Source organism: Echeneis naucrates, chromosome 14 (genome assembly GCF_900963305.1).
Source record: "Echeneis naucrates chromosome 14, fEcheNa1.1, whole genome shotgun sequence".
NCBI lineage: Eukaryota > Metazoa > Chordata > Actinopteri > Carangiformes > Echeneidae > Echeneis > Echeneis naucrates.
Genome location: NC_042524.1, coordinates 9,872,939 through 9,891,712, shown reverse-complemented (window position 1 = coordinate 9,891,712; position 18,774 = coordinate 9,872,939). Strand labels below are relative to the sequence as shown.

The 18,774-nt window shown below is 40.2% G+C and overlaps 1 protein-coding gene across 1 annotated transcript; it reads right to left on the bottom strand.

Moving 5' to 3' along the window:
* Window positions 1-1,018: 1,018 nt before the first annotated feature.
* faxdc2 (fatty acid hydroxylase domain containing 2) lies at window positions 1,019-17,061 on the bottom strand. Its single transcript, XM_029518681.1, has 10 exons — window positions 16,913-17,061; window positions 9,689-9,913; window positions 8,673-8,716; window positions 6,804-6,901; window positions 5,821-5,924; window positions 4,967-5,088; window positions 2,630-2,835; window positions 2,406-2,511; window positions 1,963-2,129; window positions 1,019-1,623 (listed from the first exon to the last, which is right to left on the bottom strand). The coding sequence occupies exons 1-10, from the start codon at window positions 17,019-17,021 to the stop codon at window positions 1,467-1,469; spliced, it is 1,338 nt and encodes a 445-aa protein (XP_029374541.1). The 5' UTR covers window positions 17,022-17,061; the 3' UTR covers window positions 1,019-1,466.
* Window positions 17,062-18,774: the final 1,713 nt, after the last annotated feature.

Genomic DNA, 18,774 nt, shown 5'->3' with positions numbered 1-18,774 from the left:
ACTGCTGCTAGCTGTCCAAACGAAGTGCAGTTTTACAGACTTTTACATGGCCAGACGGCCGGACACTGGAGAGAGGAGTGATGGATGCAGGGAAGAGAGAGAGCAGAAACCGAGTGAAGGTACCCAACTGGGGTTTGCGATGTTCAGAGGAATATGGCTGGTTATGGGTCTGGCAACTGAAGGACAAAATTCCATAAAGCCATATGAATAACAAATAACTGTATATGAACCATTAAAATAGTTCATTACATTACAATATCCTAGGCTTGTCATGAGGAAAAAAAGATGAAAATGAGGAAAAAAGGAACAAAAAAATATATAAAATGGAAAAATGTAAAATACTTGAATGAGATCTTGTATAATATCATTTAATATTCATAATATCTGCTTTGTAGGCTGATGTGATTCGCTATTAGTGTTATTTGTAATTTGTAGTAATTATGCTTTCCTTTAATAAAGAAAAAAAAATACAAAATGTACAAAAAAACCTCAAACATGGCGACTGTTGAGTGATTATTTCAGTGGTTTATTCAAGGTCTCATGTATTAGGTCTTTTTCTGGTCCGTTTTGTTTTGCCCTGTCAATATAACAGAATTGAGCACAACATCAAAATCCCTTTTTAGTAAATGTTTTAATATTAAGTTAAATCAAACCCTTTTCGACATAGAGGCAATTACAGCAGATGTGACATTAATTATTAACATTCATGGGTAAAGTGCCATGGAAATTACACATCCAACCAGAGCAGCATGTGAAAGCAGTACAAGAGTCTGCATCAACTATTTAGAAGTGTATAAAAAGTTATTGCACTACAATGCCGTGTGTGTGTGTGTGTGTATATATATTCTTGAACAAGAGTAAACAGTGTTTAGTCTCATTTTTCAAAAAACTACATTCACACTGCAGTTTTTCTGTTTAGTTTAACTAGGGAAGAGGAAAAAAAGTTTCACTGCAAATAAAAATGTAAGACAGAAATTCTAAGAATGAATTCAGTCGTTATCAAATTCTAATTGCACCCAGTAAGTCAAACTTTTGACTTGATACTGTCTGTTTTTGGTTAGTTTTTTTTTTTAATGATATTGAATATTTAGAGTTTTATGGGCTTTCATAGGATGAGGACGTTGCAAGATAAGCCTGAAATGTGAATTTCTCCGTCACTTCATTATCAATGAACCAATCAAGCAGCAATGAGCAGGATGAAATGAATGAGAGGAAACGGGTTTGCTACAGCAGCGGTGAACGAGGAGGCTGAACTTTTAAAAGCAGCACATCGGCTTTAACTGCTTGTTAAGCTGATGACCTGGGTGTCAGGGCGGCTTTTCAAAGTCTGACGCTCATCGACAGGTTGTCTCGACTAAAAACATCAAAATCTAATTGGCATTTTAAAGTTGACTGGAAGTTCTGTCTCCAATCATCATGGTGACATTCCCAAACTGGGCCAGGCCTGAACCGGGAGTTGGAGGTCATCACTGGCCCTTCTTGGGTGAGTCAGGGATGCTCTCGGTCAGCGGGGTGAAGCTGGTGAGCAGGGTGTGCCGTTCATACTGCTTTGTCTGCCTGAACTTGCTGTCTGTGCCGTGAAGCCGGTCCAGCACCCCGAAGACCCCGAAGCACTGGTTAAACCTGGAGTCAGGGAGAAAACGGTTAAAGACGAAGACGTTAGATGAATGGGAATCTCCACATCTGGTCATTTGACAATGTGCAGTAATTTCTGTCCGGTTTGTAGACATACTAAAACAAGCAGACACTAGATATCCGAGAACATTATTTAAACTTTTAAAAAAACAATAAATCCAAAGATACACCGAATACACAGAATGATACAGCAGTGATGAGTACAATGAGTGGATTTCATTGACACTACTATGTTTTTCATTTTAAACACCTGATTGCTGGACTTTTAAAGAATACATTTGTTTTAAAAATCCTGAAATCCCAATAAACCCCCCACCGTGGGCTCACCTGAGGTGGTGGAAGTCGTGGAACTCCGGGGAGGGCAGGAAGGGCAGGTGGTATCCACAGTGGGAGACGGTGGTGCTGACCAGAGCGATACAGTACCAGAGGCTGGTGGTGGAGACGTGGGAGCTGAGGAGCACAGGGCCGATCACCACTGGCAGCATGTTGGAGAGCTAAACAAGAAAAACAGACGGGTTCAATGGCCGAGGAAGACTTTAAAAAAAAAAAAAAAAAATCTGACTCAACATCACAATTTCAGGGAGGCGACAAGCACAGATTTGTCTTATCTGTGACAGCTGCTGTAAGACTCAATGAGGAAAAGAAGACACTCACACAAACCGCTGCAGACACCAGGGCACATCGACAGTGAAATGAATGCAATAAATATTTAAGATGCCAAGAATTTGGCAGATAATTAAGTGTAGACTGTCGGGGGAGGGGGCGCTCACCACATGCTCCAGAGGATGAGCGTAAATGGAGACGACTCCAATGGGGGCGGTCCACTCGTGGTGCTGTTTGTGGAAATGTTTGTAAAGGCCAGGATGGTGGAACAACCTGAGAGAAAACCTCCAGTCATTCACCGACAAACAACAGGAACAAAAACCAATTCATTGGGTAGAGAGGAGCAAGACTTTTTTTTTTCCAGGAAGATGATAAAATGGCTGTTCCAAACCTGTGTGAATAGTAGAACAGAACTTCCTCCAAGATGGAGAAGACGGCCAGCTCTATCAGGGCCCAGTGGAAGGTGGGCAGCTCAGGGGAGCAGGGGTTGCCCCTCCAGGACATCAAGTGGTAAATCCCCACCACCATCGGCCCGGAGATGAACACCTGGTTGAAGATGACGGACCTCACAGCATGGCGAAGCTTCACTGGATCCACCTGGAGGATGATGGAGGAGTCAGAAAGAGATAAAAACAATCACAAAATACATGCATCACTATGACTGACTGGTTTTCCTTTTGGAATTATTTGTGTGTCAGAAATTTATCTTACATTCAATAACAAAATTATTTTGCACATCTGCCTTCATTTGGTTTTTGGCTTCTTTGTTTTCAGGCTCATCTCAAAATTAATTTTAATGGTTATGAAGGGATTTCTTGTATCAGCACTCTTACATTAATTTCATTTTAAGTTGTCTACTTAAACTTTTTTTTAATTAACATTTTGCTTTGTTTCACTCTGAGTGTTTGTTGTGTCATTAATTTCCAACATATGTTAATAATGTTATTGTAAAAAGAAAAATGAAGATGATAATTAATACAATTAATGATAAAATTATTATGAATATAATTCATTAAAAATTACTGAACAATTTCTACATTTCATTTTAATACTGCTGTTTTAATATGAGATATTAGCGTCATTCCACACAAACATTTTGACATGTTAAAACCAATACCTGGAGATCAAAGAGCAGCCGTTTCTAAATTAACTTTTTGACTAAAAAGGTAAATGAAAAAACTAAACAAACCTCCACTTTTAGTGTGCATGACAGTCAACTGTGCTTTTTTATCAATAAACTTTGTACCCTGGTTGTAAACATATGGACACGTCAGGATCTTTGTGTGTCTTTGTACTGGGGGGGTGCTTAATGATGTAAAAACGCTTCTCAGCACATTTTGATTTTTCCTCAGAGGAAGAACAAAGGTGTTGTTTTCAAAATTCCCTGTAAGAGACATCAAGATTCATGGAATTCATTTTTCGTATTTTTTGTTGTTTTTGTTTTTTGTCACAATGTCACGAAGATGTAGGTGACCCTGTTTACAATGATGGACAATCTATAACCTAAGAAGCTTTAAGTCTCTGCTGATTGATTTATTTACTTTCATAACCTGAACACACACCATCAGTTTCCAGGAAAATAATGGAAAAACTACATTTTTGGACAAACTTATACATGAAATCGTTGACATGAGTTGCTTTTAAATTGACCCAAATATTAGACATCCTTTTTGATGAATTGTGACATTGCTCATTGGCTTTTGTCAGAAACTCAAGACATTCAGACTTCATCTATGAATTTAAGGTAGAGATAGGCCGATAAACCACACTGTTGTGTAACTTATATTGTTACTACACAACAACACACCCTGGCTACAGTGGACCGTTATTGCCCATCAGGGCTCTGCGTAGCTACAATCAGACTGGAGGACCACAGGAGACACCTGAGGACTCAGCAGCTACAGGCCAGCTCGTCATAGAGGATGTGATGATGAACTTTGCCTTTTTGTCGATTTGCCAAAGAGAAATGTAACTATGTATTATCAAATGCAGTAAAGAAGATAAAGCCTTTATAGTTCATGTATAGCAGTGAACATGAGCTTCCTTCAGATGGCCTCCTTGGTTATAATCTTTGAAGTGAAATCAATAGTCTGATGACATTTCTGATGGAACTTCCAGCTTTGATTAGCAGTAATGTCGGGCTTATCTCAGCAGCATCCAACTACATCTGCTAATCAAACACAGCAAGAGGACTTTGCTCGGTCAGACAGACATCAGAGCTGCAACAGTGAGAGCCATGTTCATGTACATGGTGCTCTCTCTCTCTCTCTCTCTCTGGAGTGATAGACAGATAGAATGTTTGCTGAGAAATCTAACAACCATCAGAGATCATTTAAATACTTCACTGTCAAAGGATAATGTCTGTGTTTCCAACTATCCATCCATCCATGCACGTTCATTCTAAATATCGCTGACAATGCTGAGTGAAGTAGAGTATTGTCCTTCACCACATGTACAGCCATAAAATGATTTCTATTCAGATTACTCATCAGTGTCTTAAAGTCACAGCAGTTGTTGTGTCAAAGGTTAAAAGGGGCCCTAAACTTTGAGGTGGTGTTTCATTTCTCAACAGAAAATGTCCTATGCTATTGACAGTTTCAGAGTCAATAGGAATAATAGTAATAGTAAGTATTTGGGCATAAACTGCGTAATACGGAAATCAAAAATCACCACAAGCTCTGGAACAAAAGATGAATTGTGACAATCACAGTGCGACCCTCGACCCTACCGGATTGTTCTTGTCCACCTGGATGCGGTAGCGAGTGATGAAGGAGGGTTTACCGGTGATGTCCACCAAGAGCAGCAGAGCATTCGCAGCCCAGAATGCAAAAAAGGGGATTAACATTGTCCCTGGAAAGAAAAAAAAACAAGGCCAATGTCAATGTGTGTCAACATGACAGCTCCTGAACAGGCACACAAAGATTTTACCTGTAACTTAGAAGGTACCAAAGACTCATGCAGCAGATATCTGAGATGCAAAATTTGAATTATTGTCTCTGCTCAATGCAAGAAGAGCCCAGGCGATTGCATTTTATTTTAGAGCCAACAGATGAGCAGCAAGCAGGACCCAAGCTTGTCAATTGTGTTTTTCACACTGTGTGACACCGTGTGATCTGAATTTCATCACTTTCATTACTTATTATTATTTTATATAATCCATTATCACATGCCATATCTAGTAAAGCACATAACGTCCTACATAGATAATATCTAATTGAGGATTACTTGCAGAAATCAGCTGGTCACTTTATGACACAACAACGTGATGGATGCACCATAAAAGTGAGTAAGTGAACACCAGAGATCATGACTTGATAAGTGGACGTGAACAACTGATCTAAGTGCTGCAGGAACATGAGCTTCCTTCTGTCTCTCTAGTAAAGTATCCTCAGGGAAGATAAAGTCGTGTGTAACAACAAATTTCAAAATACTCTGCTCAAAATGTCATAGTTTCAACGGCCCAAGCGGTTATTATGTGGGAAACAGATCAGCCGCACGAAGAGCTGTCTGCTATGGCAATCAACTGTTCCTCAACAGATTGGGTTATTGGACAAGAAACAAAATTAAATAGTTACTTCTTACCAAAGTAGAACAAAGCAGCATCTTGACCTTCAAAGGCCAAGTACAACTTGGTCCACAGGTTCTGCCAGAAATCTCCTGAAGCTCCCCAGAATCTCTGAAGATGCCTGAAGGGGAATCAGCCTTGTTCAGACCGTTTTCCAACAAGGTTAAAACTAAGATTAAACATGATCAGCCACCATATTTGGACTGTCGGGAAAAGGAACTGCAACAGTTAAACTTAGCGTCTTCATTCGTTCATTCATTCATCTTCTACTGTTCTGGGCGCTAACAGGATGTAGCCTGGCCATTTGAAATCCTTAACATTTAAAGGGACACCTTGACATTTTTACTTTTTATTCATTCATTCATTCATTCATTCGTGGGGGTGCTCACGTTGGGTGAGGGTGGGGCACACCCTGGACAGGTCACCAGTCCATGACAGGGCCAACGATTTTTCTCTATGGTGTAAAATATTCTGATTGAGGCCTTGAGATTTGGAACATCTGACAAACAGGTCCTCCTTTTCACCCAGCAAAGGTGCAGAAGAGCTGAAGCAAATAGCAAATAACCAGCCGGAAGCAAAACCCTACAACATGACAGGTGATACCCCACCAGGCACATCCCACTTCCCAAACCTGTTATGCCACCAATCTCAGATTCTGTCCGATCATGCCCTAGTCTGCCACATCCAGGCCTTCAGGTCGAGATTATTTTTCATTATTATGATGTAATGCAGTTATATAATGCCCCTTTCTGTAATTACCCTGTATGTGCTGTCGTGTTGGTGCAGTCCATTTACTGTGGCCTGGTCCTGCTCTGTCCTGAGCCATCCTCAGGGCCAGACTGCCCAGTCTGGTTCAGAGCAGTCCTTTATTCTGGTGTCTTTCAATGCTGCTCATGCCATTAATATAATAACCTCTGGTGATGCCACACCTCAGATTCATTCCTGGACAAGGTGCTGGTTGTTTGTTTTGAAATACTGAACCTTGTAAAAAAAATCTTACCATGTCAGCGAGTTGCCAAATGCTGCCAAGAATAAAATTCCAGATCCAATGACAAACGCAGCTTTCTTCATGGAGTCCCACAGTCCTCCGGGGCTCTCCTGAGCAGAGAAAAAGCAACAATCGTGTATTATCCTCCTGTGTAGCGTCCCTGCTGGGACTGTGCAATCTCGTGATGTTGCGCTACATCAGCGTTTCCCACAAAAACTTCTGTACTGTAGAAATAACTCTGACACAACACTGAGGCTGTTTCTGGGACTAGTCAGGGCGTTTCAAGTCTATTCAGTTCACAGGTGGAATGCTGATCTGCACTGAGAATAGGCGACAAGCTGCTGTTTTCATAGGAGTGACACGATAGGACGTCATAATGGAGGAAAGGCGTGTGGTCTTCTAGTTTCTCTGTCAGAATCAGTGTACGTGTATTTTCAGTCATTAAATAAAATCAGTCAAGAGTCACAGCTCATGTTTACTTCCATAATCACTTACTACTAAACTTATTTAACCATACAGCAGCTAGACATGCAGAAAGTATGAGATTTAATGATTTTCAACTGAAAGAGACATAATCATTGTGAAAATATAACTGTCTGCCATAAGTGTTGTACATTATAAAGAGTAAGTCAAAACTTTTAACTCATGAAAGATTCAGATTTAAGGTATTTTTCCTGCGGAGCTCTAAAATCTGATGGCAGAGACAAAAAGACACACAGTGTAGGACTTTTTGATGAGAAATCTGTGACAAAGGAGATTTATTTACCATATCAAATTGACTGTTCCTTGTTTGTACTGCTTATATGAATAATAGATTGATGTTTGAGGAATCCTCTGCTTGACCTTGATACATTCATTTATTTATTTTTTTTAATTACTGAAGGCAAAGCTCATCAAGTGTATCCAACAACATACACGGAGTGTGCATAAGGAGTAAAGTCTGAGGCAGCTACACAAATTAGAGCAGCGGGATTTAAGTCCAGAGGCTGATGTCCTTCGCCCAGTCGTGACAACAGCGTGACACAGATTTTATTCTATGTTCATTTATTCAGTGCCAAATACAAAAAAGTAAACAATCGCATCTTAAAACAACAATTATTTTTACCAAGAGGACATGTATCTGTAATCATTTCCCTGCCAACCGTACACTGTCCCTGCTGGGCTATCTAAAATGAATCTGAGGATAAAATGCAATCATTCAGGTTGAGCTTGTCCAGAGAACACTAAAAACAGTTCAGCTGTCACAAAGCTGCTATCAACACAAAGCAGCGAGATGGAACCTTTTCAGTGAGACAGCTTATAAGATTAACTTTATACAAAAAGTTAAATCAAGTTCATTGATCGCTCTTAAAATTCATCTACATGTTTTATTATTTTAGACGAGCTAAGCCTAAGCTTGAAAAGTCTGCTTTGCCTCTATTGTTGGCTTTTGGCCTGTGCAAGGTTTCTTAAGGTGTGCTGTTTCTTTGGACGAGTTAAAAAAAAATCCTCTGATGCAGCAATTATGCTATCTTTAGGTAACTCCTTCAAAAACAAAGAGGCGAGGCACACACCTGCCATTATCTTCAAGATATACAACCATCATGATTCAGAAGTGATTGTCACAACGGTATTTGAATTTAATAGTTGCTCCATGACAGTGAACTATAAATGAAATACACAAAGACTTTACGAAGTCGTCATTGCGTTGAAATTCTTTTGTAAAAGGACCACAAAGGTCAACAGCTACCTCCACCCACAGAGACTGTTTCATCCAACAAATAAAAGCAAACAGCTGAGGGAAAATGTGGCAAAACACGTGACAGATGCTTGGCGCGTGTAATGTGTTGGTGCTGGCCTGCCCTGCTTCCCGTGTTTGTTGCAAAGGTGTCTTGTACTTACATGTCTGTTGCTGCTGGTGTTTTTTGTGGAAGCTCCCCTCATGGCTGCAAACACAACAATTAATACACAGTTTAGCTTTATTTCCACAAAATAATTTGAGCTAATTTGTAAGAGGAGAAGTGCAGTATCTATGGCCTTCAGTAAAGGCAGAGTTGCATTTTTCTATTTTTATTTTTTGAAAAAAAAAACAAAAAAAACAACAGCTTTAAAATGATATTAATGTGAATATTTTGGAAGCAAATGGGACAGTGCAGCTGTCACAAAATGACTGATGGCAGAAGATCAGAGATCATGTCATGCTGCTCCTTTTAGAAGGAAGGTGGCCCAATACACCTTCTAAAAACACTCTTGCTCTTTCATACTGAAGGAGCACTCATGAACAATATGTTACCATAAACGTGACTGGATAAAATATTCTCGAAATGTAGCGCAGTGAATATATTCATCCACTTCTGACTGTGTTGCAGCGCTCCAGTGTAAAATAATCATCTGAGTGCAGTGTAGCCTGGTGCTAAATTTACACGGATGGAGGATTTGACATAATCCTTTTATAATCCATCCTTACGGTGTGTCAGTCAAATTCTTGGGGATAATAACTTTCCCCACATTCACTCAGTTTAAGGGTGAAAAAAAAAACAAAAAAAAACTGGCTGCTGTAAATAAGTATTTCAACTATTACTGTTACTTTTTCTTAATTAATCAGCACTTCCACAAACTATTAAAGCTTGAAATGTTGCTTCATAAACCCTTGGCCACTGTAATATGTCCAAAAGTAACAAAAAAAAAAATCACTAAGGAAGATAATCCTCATGTTGGCTCTGATTAGACTGAGGAAGACAAATGAAGCTCAAAGTCTGGCCTTCAGTAACTTACTAACAGCCATTCACACACCTTCATTAAAGTAGGAGCAGCATGTCATTAGACACGCACACACACTCATTAGGAGCTCTGTTTTACTGAGGCAGTGTTAAATGAAGTGCGGCTGACTGACACACACAGCCCGGTGTGACACTTACCGCCGTCTGTGGTCAGCGTCACGTCGGCTCCCGGTTCGACTCTCAGACGCTGCAGGATGTTTTGATCGGGCTCTTTATTCACAGCGGCTGGAGTCTCCTGATTGGCTGCTTCCTGGTCAGCTGACTCACAGCAGCGTCGGACTGAAGGATGAAGTTCGTCCTGCACACATGGATCCGGGTGAAGGTTGAAACTCAGCGTGCTCACCGAGCTGGGGCTGAAACCTGCTGAGAGAAAAGCATGACGGGAGAATAAAACACAATGGATCCTCTCATTAATATTATTGTTGTTGTTATCAATCTGAATAACGTGGAAAGAACCTAAAGTAGTGTACTTTATTATTTAAATAAACTAAACTAAAGCTCATGTTCATCTTATAAATGATATGATAAGACATATTAATGGATTCGTTGATCATCACACAATTTGTTTACTGTGTATCAACAAAGGGTTTTGTCAATCAATAGTGTCACACAGTGAAAATGACTTAAAGCACAAGTGTGTTCTGAACGGAAACAAATTCACTGCTGCAGGACAGTGTGTGTGTCATCGATTAAAAAGATTAGAATGAGTGTACTCATTGAGATGCTGGAGTTTTGTTTCCATTAAGAAGAACCTCCTCTTGCTGTACTCTCAGATACATAAAGACTTGTTCTTTAAAAATGCATTCATCGGTATATTAACGGTCAGTCCAATCACATGTGTGAAATAAATCTTTGTGAAAGCAGAAACTCATTTGATCCTCAAATCAGCCAAACTCTACAATTTTAGGGTCTTTTGTCTCATTTATGTGTTTTAAGGCCTCTGGAAGTTATAAATCTACAACTGAGTGAGCAGCAGAAGCAAACTGTAAGCAGCATGCTGACTTTGAAAGTCAATATGTTGCTTGCTTCCAGCACATGTAGAGCAGCATTATCAATCACTTGAAGTCCTGTTTGGATCTACCTAATGAATAAAAGGCGCCTTATTTCTCTGTTTTAAGGCTCCACCAACTCATCGGCAGAATATGCCCACCTGAACAGACTGAATGCCACACTAAGCTAACAGCCACAGGTTAAATTTGGTTGGCATTCAGTTCTAGCTAGACGGTTTTCCGAGCTTTGCTTTTGGTCACTTGCACATTTTAATGCTAAAAGAAACTGACATACACACGATTCTCCACCTTTGACCTTCCCAGACCCAGACGAGCTTCAGTCCTGATTGCTGCAACACGTGGCTCCACTGTCACCCATTATTACCGCACAGGGGTCACTCTGCTATAACCCTTCTAAAAAAATTTCAAAGATTTTGAACCAACACGTGCAAATCAAACCCAACAGTTATCACACACTGAAAGACATCTTTTACTGGTGTTGGCCTTCTTGTTTTTGTAACCACAATAGTATGCAGAACAGATACATACATAACTCTGCAATTTTTTCACACTCAGCAAGGATTAATAAGTACAAATCATTCCTCAAATCTTCCAGAAGGGGACTCCAGAAATTCTCTTGCACCAGTTTCTGTGAGCTGGAGTTATGAAATTTACCTCCCAGACACCAAATGACATTCACCTCTGTCTGATCGATATGGCTGATTTATTTTGGGTGGAAGTGAGCGACAAGAGCAAACCAGGGATTTTTAGAACAAAGCAGCTGTTTTTTGTTGTTGTTGTTGTGGTTTTGTTTTTTACAGGGATTAAAAACAGCGTACGTTTTGCCTTTAATTTAATGGATATGTTATTTTTCTCAACATGGTAGATAATCAAAAAAAAAGATGAATTCCTAGTCAATATTACATTTGAAAGCCAAATAATGGCACTTTTGCTTTTACCCACTCAGTAATCAATTGGCAATTGCGCAATCAGTATGAAACTTGTGAATACAAAGACTTTGCATAGCTCTGTTTTATGTGAAGCTTGGTCCACAGTTGAAGTCTGACCTCTGGTGTGAAGCTGCTGCCACTGCATCATGGGACTGATCAGCTTTGGCATCTGCCACTTGTGGCTCCCTCACAGACACAGTTAGCAATATAAAACGTAGACAGACTTGGGATGCCAGTAAATCCTGAACTATTATGTCATTTGATCGCTTCAGGAAGCAAATGAAATTCATTTTTTTGTCTTTATGTGTCCATTAAACAATTCACTTAACTTTTGCCCTTGTTTCTTAGTCTTTTGAATCAAAACAACAAACAAATGTTTGAGGAGGGGAATCGTTTCACATTTCTGTGAGCGAAACCTGATATTAACATATATATTACAGTTTTTTTAAAACCGATTTGCTTAATATACGTCGGGGAAGATAATGAATAAGGTTTCATGCTATTATATTAATATTACTAAGAATTTGTGAGAGCTGAATTGTGAGGAAAAGGATGAATCTGTACTGCAGTGCATCACTTTCTGCTAAGTCTGGTGAAAGTTCTTAATACTGAATGAGAAATAGATGTTATTGAAGATCTTACAAATTGATGCTGTTGTTTTTTTGTTTTTTTTTTTGTTTGTTTGTTTGTTTGTTTGTATAGTAGGTTTTTGCTCACCTGAACAGGTGGAAGCATCCCATCACGTAAGAAATAGATTTTCTTTTACAGAAATCCTTTTTTTTGCAGTTTTCTGGTGAAACGTTCCATCTCCTGCCCTTTGAAGCACGCAGTACGGCCGTGGTTTGTATTTTTAACAGCTTTTGGTTGACAGCGGAGTTCACTGACCCAAGTGGAGGAAATTCTGATGCTACATGACTTCATATTTTGAAACAAGTCATTATCACAGCAGACATCAGACAAAGAATGGCACAGTGTGAACATACGACAATAAGACAACAGCAATAGCTTTTCCAAACATCCATCACATGCATCACACTAAATAGGCAATTAGCTGCTCTGTTGCATTGCAGGTCTGGTTATTCATGTATTTAATTACTCAGGAGAAACTAGGCAAATATTAATCACTTTTTGGCTTATTTTGATTGAAATTAACTTTGCTGCACACTCATGCATAGGTGGAAACGATAACTGGGTGGAAATGAAGAGAAACATCCCGCTGATGCCACCATGCCTCATTTAAAGTGAAAACCCCGGGGACACGTCCAGACCAGGCTGGTCAAACTGCAAAGGTTCACCCAGGTGACATACAGTTTAGTCACGCATTGACAATCTGACCATATCTCCTCCAGCACTTAGATTGAGGGTGTCCGATATCTATGTTGTTTACCACTTACCGCTTCTGTTAACAAAGTGGACCAACAGCCATCTCTATCTTTGTTCTCCAATGATTACATTGAGATCTAAACAAGCTTTAAGCATCTCTTCAGTGATCAAACTATTCCACAGATATTAGTAGAGATATTATGAGACTTGTTTTGGCTTCTCTCTCTGCATCAGTTTAAAAGTCTGTACACAGTTAACCAAGAAAAGCCCATCACAGGATATGTGACCTCTGACCTCTTCTCGCCTCATGTTATTTGTCTTGTGTTAAATCATTTATTTGATAAAATTATGCTTAAATCTGTGACACATTTACAAAAAGGAACAGTAAAGTTAGTATACGCAGGCTGAAATATCCCATCTGCAGATTTCCATATGATTTTGTTTAGACATCCATTATCAAGAGGATGAATCCTAATTAGTGTTTTGATCCTGTTTCCCTCTTGCTCTTATGTTTTTGGATGTGAATTGGCTCACCCAACTATATAATGGGTTTTCCTGAAATATGGGGAAAATGTTCATGTTCGCCTCATCAATAGTCGTTTCTTCAGTGACCCTCCGTAGTCAAGCATAGTTTTGTTTATATCTAACAAAACCAAATTACATGCTCTAAACAAACAAAGATGTTCAACACTACAAACATTATTATGAACATCATCATTTTCAGCTCAGTATGTTAGCATACTATTATCACTGTCAGCATTTTAGGACATGGGCGGTTCAGCCAAGGCTTTGGGAGCTTGACCATGTTAGAATAAAAATAGAAATCAGCTTTATTTTTATTATGTATTTTTTTCTTCTTTTTTTTTTTTGCCCTTACAGCCTCTGAATATGTGTCAGTTCTTTCTATTACTTTTATCCTTCTCCCTTTTTCTCTTATGAAGTTTATGAGTGGCCCTTTGACGCATGTAAAATGGATTTAAAATGTGTGGATCAGCTCTGTCGAATCACATATTTAATCAACTTTGTGCTCTTCTAATTCTACCTTTCAATTGATTGATTGGCCTTTTTTTTTTTATTAAATTTTAGCTGGCGGAGCTGATGGCAGGGGGCCTTTTTTTTTTTTTTTTTTTTTTTAAATCAGGTACCCAGAATGAGCGGAGACGCCCCTGCTGATAAAGTCTGACTGTACACTTGGATAAATCTGCGGAGATCGGATGTGATCCAGAGGCGGCTGGACGTCAGGCCACGTGTGCGGAGGGCAGTGAAGGTGTAAAGGGTTAAAGATCAGCTCGGCAGCAGAGCCCGGCTCTCTGCTCTCTCTGCTCTCATCGCTCGGCGGGCAGCGCTGGCTCGATATTTCAACTCGCTGTGGATTGTGGGAGTCGAGGACGCTGCCCAGGCTTGTTACCGGAGACATTTTTTTTCTCCCCCCCCCCCCCCCTTCCAGCTGTACCCAGCTCTGTAAGTAATCCGCCGGCTTTGCGCACCGCCGCACCGGGGCAAGTCCGGCGGCTCCGCGTCGGTGGAGCCGCCGTCCGACCGCCGCGTCGAGCCGCCACCGTTGCCATTTCGTGGCTTTTCTGGCATGGAGGCCGGAGAGCGGAGACCGACGAAGGAGAGAGGGAGGGAGGGGAGGGGAGGGAAGGGGGAGGAGGAGCGGCCAGCTGCCGCCGCTCCGCCGGGGTTATTTCCACCCGAAAAGCTCGCCTGACCTCACCGAGGAAAACGTCCTCGGGTCGGCCGGGGACCGCTCGGTTTTAGTCGGCGTAGCTGCTTCGGGCTGCGGGCGGCAAATCTGCCGGAGAGAGGGACATCCGGCCGGCTGTTGACATGCGGAAACCGCCGTGCTGTCAGCGGGCAGCGGAGACAAACGTCCAGGCTGGCGGCGGCAGAGCCACCTCCACCTGGCCGGAGACCCCGCAGCGGGATCCGTGTCGGTGTCCGCCGGCCAATAACGCTGTAATTGCCGCGGCGGTGTGGAAAGGCTCGGGTTAAAGCAGCTGTAGGAAATATCTGGCCTGTTCAGGGATGATTGACCGACAGGAGCAGACGGCTAATTGGCGTCTGCAGCTGCTAATAAAAAAAAAAAAAAAAAAAAAAAAAAATCAGTGACAATAAGTTCTGAGATCATCTTTGAATATCAGAGTTTGGAAACATATCAACCCCAAAGTCACACCTCTATGCATATTTACCTTCAAGATAACCTTTGGTTTAATATATGCATCCTCAGGTTGGCAGCGGAATATGATATTATTAAATATATGTTTGCTGTAGAGCTTCTGCTATAATTCATGTTTTCCTCCACTTGGTGTGACATTAAGCTTTCTCTCCGGCCTCAGGCTGATCAAACAGCACACACAGTAAAGCCTGATCTGTATCTTGGGCAGTAATTACCCACCAACATGTTCAATGAGTGTTGAAGCAGTACATTGTGCTTCCTCCCTCACCTTGGGTTAGGGTTAGGGTTAGGGTTAACACACTTATGTCTGATAAGGATATTACAATGTGTCGTCATTATTATTTCCATGTGGTGTTTTATGGCTGTGGACAGCAACTTTTCAATTATGTGTATATCAGACTATGTAAACTCAGGAGAAGGGACCAAGTCACAGGATCATTCATTTACACTGACAGATTTAAAGTAGGGATTTTCTGATGTTGCGATGGAAGGTTTTCCATAAATTATTTTATCAGTCAGTGGCACTAAAGGACAATCCAGTCTAAACCACGATATTATTAAAAACATGCAAGAATATAGTTGGAAGCTGACATGCTTATGGATGCGTCAAGGAAATTTCTATCAATGGCATGAAAGTACAGAATAAACAGGTGGCTGTTTGCTGGTGATTGACAGCAAAATTAAATGAAAATGCTAATTGATATGTAATTATAATTATGAACATGTGCAATAAGGCTGAAGACTGGATTGTGAATATACTTGCACCAGTTTAAAGATGTATATATCAGTTACAACTAACAACTCCTGTTTAGAAAGCTATTTGGCCATACTGATGACACGGCAAACATATTGATTCACCACATAGAAACGTATAAATACTATTCTAGTATGCTTCAAGTGTTAGCATTAATGTGCCTGTTATTATTCAGTGTCGGTGAGAAAACTGGTATAATCGAGGGGAATTTCAATGAGTCTAATAGGAAACTTTGGCATTCAAATTGGGAAGGTGGGAAGGTTTTTTTCTTCTTTGCCTCAGTTTGAGATTTTTTCCTTTTAATCCAGAGTCTGTTTTTATCTTTGAGTATTTTTCCCTGTATTTTGTAATGGCTTCTTATTAAGAGGTGGCTTCACTTTAAAACTATAAAAGAAGATCAGTAATAATCAGAATAATTAATGGATCACGGTTAATTTATCCCTGCAGAGCTCAACACTGGTAGCGCTCTCGGCACCATGTCCAGCCGAGGAGGAAAGAAGAAGTCAACTAAGACGTCCCGGTCCACCAAGGCTGGCGTCATCTTCCCTGTGGGGCGCATGTTGCGCTACATCAAGAGGGGCTTGCCAAAATATCGCATAGGAGTGGGAGCACCTGTCTACCTTGCAGCTGTCCTTGAGTATCTTACTGGTGAGTTTTATTTATAGAGAGCAGAGAATGATTAAAAAATAAAAGTAAAGTATATTTAAAGACAGCAAAACTTTTCCTGTGTACTTTTTGCAGTTTTTTTTAACAGGCCCTAAGTAATGCAACTAAAGGAGAGTTTGTGGACACAGATGAGGAAGGACCTTGAAGCTGTATATTTAGGGAGTTCACAAACCAATGATGTTGTTATAATTGCCTAAAATGTATGTTATATTTTTATGTTGATCTAGCCGAGATTCTGGAATTGGCAGGTAACGCGGCGAGAGACAACAAGAAGGGTCGCGTCACACCTCGACACATCCTGCTGGCCATCGCCAATGACGAGGAGCTCAACCAGGTCACATTTTAGACATGTGTCGATTAAAAACTTGATAGTTAATATATCGTATTCACTACTGTAAGGACAGACCCAGTGGTTATACAACCTCATTTACAGAGCATTATCTAATTAAAATATGAATGAACTGTTTTCCAGTGCATATGACACATTGACTGATTTCTTACCTTCCAGGCAGTGCAACAGAGTGTGATTCAACTTGTTTACTGTGTCTTCTTGTCTTAGCTGCTGAAAGGTGTGACCATTGCAGCAGGGGGAGTCCTGCCCAATATCCATCCAGAGCTGCTGGCCAAGAAGAGAGGTGCAAAAGGCAAACTTGAGACACCCGTTTCACCTGCACCTGAGAAGAAACCCAAGACAGTCAAGAAAACTGCAGCAAAGAAACTGAGTGGGAAGAAGGGAGGAGGGAAAGCAAAGGTATGGCTTCATGGGGACATCATTAACGCTGAATATGTTTCAGGTCAAAAGAAGGTTGTTTATTAATGGAAAAAAAAACCTTTAGTCCCAAGGAAGGAATAAGGTGTCTTCGCAGAGACTAATCATAATTAACATACCAAAATTTAGGAACTAGAATTAAATGTTTCATTATAGATTAGCTATTCGTCTTCGTATGTGAAGTTTACATAAACTATACACATAGAAATTGCAACAGGTTAAAATTTTTAAATTTAAAATCTTACACCAACAGTAAAAACTTGAATTGACATCGAACTGAAACAATCAACTTAACGAGCCACGATGAGACTTAATGTGACAGAACTAAAGATCGTCAGTGACGCTGTCGCTGACCCATGCCTCTGACTATAGAGGGAAACAGTGTCATATTATGTTACCGTGTTGCCTGTGTCCTCAACAGAAGCAGGGTGAGGTGAGCAAGGCGGCGTCAGCAGACAGCACCACGGAGGGCTCTCCAGCTGATAGCTTCACTGTGCTGTCCACCAAAAGCCTCTTCCTGGGTCAAAAGGTGAGTGTCTGTCAACTTCAGAATAAACTAACCTCAGACAGGTCTAAGATATTTCCGTTCAAAAGCATACAATGATGTATGTGTATGTTAAATCACATATTTGCATTACAGTTGGCCATCACAGGATTTTCTTGTGCACTTTCAAAAGTCCTCAGCCAACTGTCAGTTAAAAGTTTTTATTCCTAATGCATGATGACTTAGTTCAGACATCGAAGGAAAAATCATTTAACTTTTTCAAACTTTTATGCCCGCTCTTAACACCACCCTTGTTTAATAAAAAAAAAAAAAAAATTAATTCAGAGGCAACCTCAAGTGAAACAAGCCTGGATGAACAAGAACAGTCCACTAGAGAAACTGTTCTTTTATCCTTAATAACCTCACAGAAAAAAAAACACCTAAGACTTCTGCTGTATCAAAGATGATGTGATGTTTTCTCCATTAGTTCTGTTGTGTTTGTCATAGGGAGAAATATTTTAATGTGAAATTGTGTTGAATAAATGTGTGTTCCCACTGTGCTTCCCAATAGGTTGGCAATAATTTACTAGACTTCATTATTGGGTTTAGTGCCTCACTATTATTGAACTGTATTAGAAACAGCCGCAAACGGTCTGCTAACTGTCTGTCAGATCAGTTAGCTTCCCACCGTACTGCCTTTTAACCTTTTAACCTTTTCATTGAGCTGAAACATGGATGTAAATTGACCTATTCTAAGCCATGTTGATGTCTCTTTAAATGTTCAATTTTCTGGATAACAAGATCACCCAGATCAGAAGTGTACAAAATAGATTTGAGTTTGAAAAACATTAAAGGCAGAAGAATGACTCTGTGTTCAAGGGAATGAATGACTCAAGAATGATGCGAGAAGTATCACTGGGTCACTTTTCTTAGCTATGAAAAGTAAAAACAGTGAATCCAATTGATGAATTTGGTTTCTTTGCACACTATATAAGACAAAAATTATATTATTAGTAATATTATTATTTCTATTATGTATCAAAGCCCAGAAATTTGGAGCAGTTGACATGTGTTTTGAAAAATGTTGGTGACTTCTTTTGTTCCCTGTTA

Excerpts from the sequence above, each read along its gene's own strand:
- faxdc2 (XM_029518681.1), bottom strand. The coding sequence starts at position 17,021 with ATGGATATTGGGCAGGACTCCCCCTGCTGCAATGGTCACACCTTTCAG. Across the intron at positions 9,914-16,912 it reads TCTGTTGCACTGCCTGGAAG|CAGGTTTCAGCCCCAGCTCG; the intron begins GTAAGAAATCAG and ends CTTTTCTCTCAG. Across the intron at positions 2,130-2,405 it reads CTCATCCTCTGGAGCATGTG|CTCTCCAACATGCTGCCAGT; the intron begins GTGAGCGCCCCC and ends TTTCTTGTTTAG.